The sequence below is a fragment of the Triticum urartu genome, chromosome 3 (assembly GCF_003073215.2).
Source record: "Triticum urartu cultivar G1812 chromosome 3, Tu2.1, whole genome shotgun sequence".
Taxonomy (NCBI): Eukaryota; Viridiplantae; Streptophyta; class Magnoliopsida; order Poales; family Poaceae; genus Triticum; species Triticum urartu.
The window spans coordinates 675353590-675363350 of NC_053024.1; the positions used below are offsets into that span (position 1 = coordinate 675353590).

Below are 9761 nucleotides of genomic sequence, written 5' to 3' on the forward strand. Positions count from 1 at the left end.
AACCAGTCCATGACAGATAGAAGCAATGACATGAGCTACTTCAGTGACCAGTTACACTTGCCTATACTTATCATTGTTTTGGTATTTTTTCCGCATCTCTCATGCTGATACTGTAGGAGTAAAATCCATGCTGATACTGTAGGAGTAAAATCCATGCGAAACTGTTTGTTATTTTTTCCGCATCTCTCATGCTGATACTGTAGGAGTAAAATCCATGCCCTGTTAACAATGTATTACAAGAATTGTTTTCTTTTGTGTGTTTCCCTGAAATATTGTGTTATAATAGAACTATTCCTGGATGTGGTCATGGCAGATAAATTTGTCATCAGTTTGTAGGTTGTCGAATCAGCAACTCGTAGTTGAATTGATTAGAGTTGGCCCCAAGGACACTACTCGTAGTTGAAACTTGTAGAATGCTACCTGAATTTCACTGGGATATCAGATTCAAATTGGATGAAACTGTTTCTGATGTTGCTTGCCACAAGTTTTGTTTGTAGTACTGTTTGGCAGTGACTGATTTTTGTCCATATGAAAGCAGAGGACCATATGGTCTGTGGCCTTTTCATCCATATGAAAGTAGAGGCACATTGTGGTGCTAGTTTGCTGGGTTTTGTCTCCGACCATCATGTCGTGATGATTTTGCAGGTACCCCGAGAGGCCCTTGAGTTTGCCGGAATGTCGATTAACTTCCGTTCCGGCAAATTCGGGTAATCCATAATGTCCTATTTTCAGCAAAGGTCATGCTAAAACTTTCCGTGAATTTTAGCATGACTTAGCTAAAAATAGGACATATGGGGTACTTGCGACTAATGCATGGGCCGAGGTATCTTAGTACTTAATTAAGTAGGATCAACTGCCTCTTGTGTTATACATATAGAAGTGTGATATCAACTCATAGTTATTACTAATGTCAGTTGCTCATCATCGATAAACCCTAATCTGGTAGGATGACCTACTAAGAAAGCCCATACCACATATTCTTTTTGGATGGCCTTGCTAACCCTTGACCATAAATACTTGAGATGGATGTAGCAGGCTTAAAGAAAGAAATGTTTTTAGGCCAACTCCACTGGGCCTGGCTAAAAATGCACAAGTGTGCATGACTAACAATATTCTATTGTAAAGCTAAACAGGAAAGAGGAACCACTCATCCTAACCATTTGCTCTCAAAATTACCACTTCACTTCTTACTATTGAAAATCTTAGACCATCTCCATTCACCAATAGCTCAAACCAGTCCGAAGGGCGTGTTTTCACCACACTGTGGATTATCTTATTGGACCCAACGCAAGAGATGATTTAGTTTTGAATTATGAACGTAGGAAATGTCGTCATCGGACGACGAAAGTCTCCCGGGGGAGTGCGGCTGGTGCCACGACGATCGAGGTCTGTGCGACAAGCCTCACCTGGACGATGATCGGCGCTTCAGCATTAAGCTCGAGGAGAGTCAGGGTCTATTTTGTTTTATGCTATTTTACCTTAAATAGGGTGTTTAGGTCATGTATAGGCATAGCAGTAGCAGTAGCACGGAGATAAGAGAGGACACATCTCTCAATTATCTCCGAATGCAGCATTACTTTCGACAAACTCGCTACTCGCGGTCTCGAGACTTGTAATGTTCTAACTTTGTTCGGTATTTTAAATTCGGAGACTAATATGATGAATTGTATTCGGAGACTAATCTTCTATTGTATTCGATAAATCTGTTGTTTATATGTTGTGCTCTCTATATTCTGTGCAGTAATATGTTTTGTAACCTATGCAAATATCAAAAAAGAAAAAAAATCTCTAATATTCATACTAGTGGCGCACCACTCAGCACTTTAGTGGCGCACTACAAAAAGCACACTAGTGGCGCATCATCAACTAGTGCGCCATTAGTAAGCCAGAGCACATGGGTAAATATGGCCCCCTGGGAGGCATACTAATGTCGCACCGTGGGATATACTAATGGCGCACTGCGTGGTGTGCCATTAGTAAAAATTCTAATGGCGTGATGCTAGTGGCGCACCTGTAGTGCGCCATTAGTAGCCAAAACAGGTGCGCCACTAGCAGGCCTTTTCCTAGTAGTGCTGGCTCCTTCCGCTTGCAGCCGCTCAACCGATTTGAGAGGAAGAGACGAGAAGGATAAGACATCTTGCAGCTATGTGAGAGAGAAGGTAGGGGAGCATGACCGAGTGTGGCGGCGGCTCTGCCGACGGGAGAGACAGGAGAGCATGACTAGAGACGACATCACACATCAAGAACCAGAGGCAATGAGGAACAGACATCTTCTCCCAGATTAATCAGAAGTCCCCTAAAAAAAGATTGATTTGGAATTAGAAAAACAGGACTACATCCTGGTCGTGGCATTAATTTACTCTCTTCCTTTTTTATTTGATAGAAAGGGAATCGTATGATATACATGACTTATGCAAGTTACTTGCCCAATCTCATTTCCGCATGCTTTGGCATGTAACTAATTAGGAAAATCTTGAATTTTCTTTTATGTAAGTTTGTCTCTGCAGATGGTAGTAGATTAACATGCATCATACAACTTGGAATCCTTCAGTTAGGTGGAACCAATTTTCAGGTCGGCCCAAAAAAGGATGCAATTTTTAGGATCGTGGGAAAGTTCAGATTGCTGGTATGATATGGTTCCTAACTAACTTTTTGTGTGGGATGCTACTGGAATAAATCTTAATCTTTGATCATTTCGTACAGCAACACGTCAGAGTTATGACAAAGCATCATACGTTCATAAATAAGCTGCCTCAAAGTTTCAGGTGAGAACTATATATGGACAAGATTAATTTTACAAAGAAAGTAAGTCATGGCCTGACAACAGTTTAATACTTAATTGCTGTATATCATTCCTTACGCTTGACCTGTGGTCTCTTCTTATTACTCCACTGTTGAGACAGACATGTTTGTTGCTTTTCAGTACATGTGCAGACGTACCCATTTAAATCTTTCATATCCATTGATATATTTGTCACTAATGTCATCCACCTGTTATTTTCTTCATATTCATGGTCAATTTCACAATATATGCTGATGACTACGAATATTTACCTTCATCCACGGTGTTGTAAAACAAGAAAAAGAAGTTTTTATACAGCCATATGAATAATCAACCGCCCCCTCCTCAACTCATGTTCTATTAGTTGACTACACAAGTTTACAGTCCACTTTTCTTTGGAAATAAAAAAACTTCAGATTAATTTTATGCCCGAAGAAAGTGCAACTGATTATGTAGTCATAAGATGCATGTTTCATGTCTTTCAAGTATTGTTACACTAGCTTACGCTGGGGATATAGAGTGTGCACCGAGATTTGAGTAAATCTCATATTGGAAGGTCAAATTGTTGATTCATATTATGCTTATACACGCAATGCATGCAATTAACAATGATCAAGCTTCAAAATATCGGGTATTGGGTCTGTACCGGTTTGGCTTTGACATATCGGATGTCGGATATCGGGAGATATATCGGACGGTATGTAGATATATCAATGAACACATGTCTAGTTTTTTTTCATTATTCTTGTTCAAAACATTTATTTTTCGTAATATCGGATGATGTCAATGCTTTAACACAACACTTTTAGATTCATAGTTTATTAATTTGTTGATTAAGAAACTATTAAGGAAAGATTCACAAAATCCTTGCTCTATGATTAAAAACAATATGATATATATATATATATATATATATACATTTGTACGAAACATTGTGAATAACTTTCATAATATATAATGCAGTTGTAAATGCGCAATCTTATTTCGCTGCTATTTAATAAAGAATTGTTGTCATCTACGTATCGTTCTATATCGCTCGACATATCGGGCTAGATATCGGCCATATCGGTCGATATTTCAGTCCATATCGGATGATATGTTGGAAAATGATATTTGCAAAATGATATGTTATGTCTATATCGGTGGAGCCCCAAAAGTGATATATCGACCCATATATCGGTCGTATCGGCCTATATTTGAAAGCTTGATAATGATACTTATGTGTATCTCTTTTTCTATAGAAAAAGAGGGTGATAGTTGCCAAGATTGACGTGCAAAACAGGTTAAAACTTAAAACAGAGATGGATGTCTCATTAATATATTCTTTTGGTGTACAATTGTGTCCACTTACCCTATCAGCCCATGTACTAACTCTAACAGTATGTGTGTTGACTTTTTTTGGTATTGTCATCGACAGCATGTGTTGAATGCTGCAAGAATACCTATGTAGTTAATGTTTCTTTTTTGCAAGAAGTAGCATTTATATATAATACTATAATTTAGAGGTTTTGCAATTTTTTATATATTATTTTGCTACATGCTTCATGTTTTTAGTGTTTAAAATTAATGTTTGTGTTGCTTTAGTTTTAGTTCATTTTGTAGCACCTATTATACAAATTTTTAACAAGGTTTCCGCAGCAACGCGCGGGGTATCATCTAGTTACCCAAGTAGGGCAGTCATCTCGTGTAATAAGTCTAATGCAGACTATATGACTAATTTATATAGTGTCTAAAGTAGGTATCTGCCTCACTTTGTCAGTTTAGCTCCGTTGGTCATTGTGCTCGATCATGATAATTATTTTTGTTTGTCCATTGTTAACCTCTTTTTTAGTGTTTCCATGGCAAATTATAAAGTAAGTCTATCACGTATAACTAAATACCGCAAACTGAGCGCTACCTCTCCTACAGTATCATCAACGTAGTAGAGTTTATCTCACGAAAGAGTCAAATTACCAATACAATATATAATCTAGATAGAAAACCAAACACCTATAAAGATTATACAATCAAAGCACAACCACGTTTACTTTCATTTTTTTGATGACTATGGTAAAACCCTTTGAGGAAGGGTAAAAACACACACCAAAAAGAGTCGCCATGTACTCAGTTTGGGCAAAAACTTTCTGGCTCAGCTGTCACATGGAACTTCGTAGTTTGGAAATGAAACCGCATGAAAACGGAAGAAGATTGCCGCTCCATGCATATGCATGCATCCATCACATGGAGCGGTTCATGAGGCCACGCACCACGACCAAACCCAAAGCTAGCAGGTGCTCCACCTCCGGCGCCACCGTCAGCGTCAGCACGTCCTCCCCCAGCACCACCCCCGCCGGCGTCTGCTTCCGTGCGACCTCCGCCACCACCGCGCCATCCACGCCGCGTACTCTGTACTCCGACTTGCTGCCAGAGCACCCGTCGATTGTGTAGCACGTCCCCGCGCCGCCGTGCATCGCCACGGCGGCCCCGCCCTTCTCGGCCCGCCGCACGCTGAACCACGGAGTGGCCTCCTCCTCCTTGCCGCCGTTGTGGGCGCACCGGCAGACCTCCCACCTCCTGAACATGCCGAAGCCCTTGCGCCTGATCCTGATGAGGGAGTTCCCCTCACGGTCCATGAAGAAGACCTCGCGGCCGCCCCTGCAGCCGTAGTTGTCGACGCGGAAGGCGACGGCGCCGTCGGGGCCGTACACCGCGCAGCCGTTGCCGTTGAAGACCAGCGACTTCATCCACACCGTGTACGCCTGCCTGCCCTCCTGGTCTCCGGAGCAGGGAGAAGGCGAGGCCGCGGCAGGAAGAGGCTGGATCTTGGCCATTGGAGAGCGTTCGAAGAAGATTTCTCTGCTCTGCTCTGCTGCTGTTGCGATGAGAAGGACATCGATGATTGGGATGGTTGGGAGCCAGTGGCTGGTTCTACATATTTATAGTTGCTTGAACTAGTTTGTTCGTTATCCCGTGTCCGGATTAGTTTAGTTAATGGTAGTGTGTGCGTCACGCCTTTGGATAGAACAGTGCTGCACTGAACTTGTTTATGCTCGACCCAGTACTGTGCTCTACGTCAGCATCCGATTTGCATCACGTTTACATAGTGCTCGTTTGGAGCTCTTCTCTTCGCAACAAATATATAGGTGCTTACATGAGGACAGGCAGTTGAGACTGGATGTGATTAAACCACAATGCACAACAAAACGAACTACGGATGGTTCCATTTGGACTGCTTGTCAGAAAATGGATTGTTCTGTTTGGTGAGCAGAAAGAAAGCAGGCGTGTAGCCATGTACTACGCTGATCCAAGGATAAGTACTCGCACCTAATTAACTAAGCAGGCAGAGGCCAGTTTCCGTCGCTGTTACACTACACCTTCTCTGATGTTAGCCGGCGGCCCTCAGAACAACTTTGTTTACAACATCGCTTATCCACACATGGGAGAACTCAATCCCTAAGAGCAAGCTACATTTTTCCTCATCATAATCGAAACTTTGTTCAATCAGTTTCATGCTCTTTGGACAAATGGGAGACTCATTTATATTAGTAATCACCATTGCTCCGTGGAGCACGCAGACACCATGTGAATACACACAACACTATTTTCTACTGAAACGAGACGAAATCAACACACGGCAACGATCGATGTACCCTAGAATTAATAGGAGTAGCCATCAGAGAGAAAGCTCCATCGTTTACCGGATCAAGTGGTGCTAGTCCAGTTGACGGTTGGTACATAATTTCTTTGCGTGTTTACGGTACGTACAGATCAGTGTGGAGCTGCCGAACTATGTACGAGTGGTAGAGATCAGTACATAGTACTCAGTGTGATCTGTGGCGCTCGGTCGGTAGATACACACGGCAACATACCATTCTCGTGCATAGTGTGTATAATGCACGTACCGCATCGTTGATCACTTTCTAAAAGGACATTCCGAGAAAAAGGAGGGATGGGGTGGAAGTTAGTACAAATTGTATATGATGCTTGATTAGGACATCTCCAACATCAACCGGCTAATTTTATTCCGCATCCATCCATGGACATGGGACCAGTCCGCGGACATGGATGCAGAAGACGGTCATTTAATGCTGACCGCATACATTCAACAAATATTTTTAGCAAATCAGACGAAATCCATACAAACACGCCGGAGTTTGATACAAACCGGAAGAGATTCATGCAAACAGGCCAACTTCATATAAAGATGATGAAATTTATTACATTTATGAACATAGTTGAACTAAAAGCGGAGCTCGTCGGACTATGGAGGTATAATTTCGGGCATACTTCTACTCTAAACCTAAACTAAATGATCGCCGACGCCCGGTCACCATGTCCGGCCACGAGCCCCGAGAACTGAAACTTCGCCTTCTACAATTCCACCTCGGTGCTCTCCAGCTCCACCTTCGACTAATAGGCCAACAATGCTCAGCCCACCAAGCTTGGCGTCAACGGGAGGGGAGGAGCGGTGGCCTTCCTGGGACCCGAGAGGCGGTGACCTACCGTGCACTACTCTTCCTCACTGCACGCGGTGCCCGCGGACGTGCCGGCTTCGTGGTCGTGGCGGCCTTGATGGAGCCGGCTATGTCCTCCTCGTCCTCGGTCTTGCCACACACCTCATCCGCCGCTTCGTCGAACTCGTTGTAGATGGCCTTCAGTTCTGCCTGACGCTGGCGGTACCGCCAGGGGGTGAGGCGGATGTCGTGAGCAGAGCGGTAGGACTCGAGCAACACCGCCTGCTCCGCCATGCCCGTGTCTGGCGTGATTTCCCTGCCGGCATTGAGCTACTCCTCCGCCTACAGGTGCTCGTGGAGGAGCTGGTCGTTGTAGGTGGAGTCGGCATGCGCCTCCCGGAACTGCTCCTCTCGCTCCTTTCGCACCATGTCCATGTAAGGGCACGAACCTCGCCGATGGTAATGGTGCAATGGACCGGTGAGGGTGGCGCAGACAAGGAGGGTGGCGCAGACGAGGAGGGTGGTGCTGGATCGTCCTCGGTCATGTCCTCCATTGAGATGTCGGCGGCCTCCGGCTGCCTGTCGGCAGTAATGGTGGCCATCTCCTTCTGGTCGGACATAAGTCTATCCCAGAGGGCTTTGAAGCTGGAGGAGTCCATGGTGGTCATGGTGCGGAACAGGATAAAGGGAGCGGAGGAGGATGAATGCGGCTATGGACGGGACTGCAGTTTATATAACGGGCGAGGCGGCAATGGTCGGCGGCAGAGGGACAGACGGGAGGCGCCGGAGTAGCCACTCGACAACCACGTGCCATTAATGTGGGCGGCAGACGGGCGGACGGACAGACGTGGTGTCGTTTGAACGCGAAGCAGTCACAAGCACAGGGAAGCGGCACGGGCGGCACTGTCTCGGTCGACGCACCACTTCAATGCCGGCGCCAGTGAGAGGCCGTCTTTGCTCTGGTCGGGCATGAATGCAGCGCTGGCCGTTTCGGGCGGGAAGCGCTCGTGGGCGAGAGAGGGGTTTTTGGTTGCCCAGAACGATCAGACGCGAGCGTGGCAGTGGACCGGACGCCCGCAAAACCCTCCAACATTTGTCTCCGGTTTGCAGCAAAAAACCACGTCTAGACCGCCCAATGAACCGATACAGGATGACGTTGGATGGCTTCTACTGTCCGGACCCCGTGATCCAGACGTATGCAAACGGTTTGATGGTCCGTGTTGGAGATGCCCTTAGTCCCACTTGAACATGTTTTGCTCCGGTTATCTCTCGTGAGCATTTGAATGCAGACCCTAGGTAGTTGCATGCTCAACACCTCACCATATTCTTTTGCAACCTAAGTTCAAAAGCTCCTTGTCATATATTTGTATGGTAGCTTTATGCTTCTTTTTCTCTAGAACGATGTTTGTTACACAGCACATCAGAATTCCTGAAAGCTGCAGCGCGTACGTGTTAGATGAAAGGCTGTTTAGGTGTGTAACGTGACATATATGTCACGAATATTGTATGCGTGCGTATACGTATGTATCTTGTGTAAATGGCGCAGGTTGTTAGGATAAGTTGAGCCTTTTCTAGTGTAGCTTGGAGTAGGGGCAAAGCTTAGCAACAACTTGCGCATGATGTAATCTCCTGAGTATATAACACGAAGGCGTCCCTACCAGGAAGGCAATACGCTTCCATCATCATAGTTTTAACATGGTATCAGAGCCATCCTCGAACACATCCATGGCGTCTTCAAGTTCCTTCCCATCCTCGCCATTCGCACACGCCGCCATCGAGAAGCTCACGAAGGGCAATCAGTCCCTGTGGCGGGCGACGGTGCTCTCGGCCATCCAGGAGCACAGATGGCCAAGTACCTCGACGTCGAGCAACCGCCGCCGCCTATGCAGATTGATGTGGCCTCGTCTGACGGCAAGGCAACGGCGAAAGCGCCGAACCCTGATTTCCAAACCTGGTATGCTCAAGACCAACAAGTCTTCTCCTATCTTCTGACGACACTTCCTCATGAGATAGCCATCCAGGTTGCGTCATGCCACACCTCTGCTGAGCTCTGGAACACGGTGGAAGGGATGCTTGCATCTCACACCCGTTCCCAGACCACCAACGTCCGGATCGCCCTCGCCAACTTGCAGAAGGGCAACTCCTCCATCACCGACTACGTCGGGAAGATCAAGTCTCTCTGCGACGAACTAGTCGCTGCAGGGAAGAGGGTGGACGACGACGACATCGTCTCCCACATCCTGGCCGGGTTAGATGAAGATTTCGACCCCGTGGTGTCCGCCATGTGTTCCCGGGTGGAGCCGGTGACCGTGGCCGAGCTGTTTTCACAGCTGCTGAGCTTCGAAACAAGGCTCAATCTTCGGGGCGGAGGGTCTCAATCCTCTGCTAACGCCGCCACTCGAGGCCGTAGAAACGGCGGTGGCGGTGGTGACCGCGGTCGCCGCCAAGGCGGCAATGGTGGGGATCGCGGCGGGCGCGGCGGCGGCTACTCCAAGCCAGGAGGTCGCGGTGGCGGACACAACGGCAACAACGGCGGCGGGGGCAAC

The 9761-nt window shown here is 46.3% G+C and overlaps 1 protein-coding gene and 1 pseudogene across 1 annotated transcript; one reads left to right on the forward strand and one right to left on the reverse strand.

Moving 5' to 3' along the window:
- Positions 1-4758: 4758 nt before the first annotated feature.
- LOC125549079 (protein LURP-one-related 11-like) lies at positions 4759-5657 on the reverse strand. Its single transcript, XM_048712568.1, has one exon. The coding sequence runs from the start codon at positions 5590-5592 to the stop codon at positions 4999-5001; it is 594 nt and encodes a 197-aa protein (XP_048568525.1). The 5' UTR covers positions 5593-5657; the 3' UTR covers positions 4759-4998.
- Positions 5658-9422: 3765 nt separating this feature from the next.
- LOC125549677 lies at positions 9423-9561 on the forward strand (annotated as a pseudogene).
- The last annotated feature ends 200 nt before the right edge of the window (positions 9562-9761 follow it).

What these genes read in the sequence shown, in the direction of transcription:
- LOC125549079 (XM_048712568.1), bottom strand. Translation starts at nt 5,592, where the DNA reads ATGGCCAAGATCCAGCCTCTTCCTGCCGCGGCCTCGCCTTCTCCCTGC.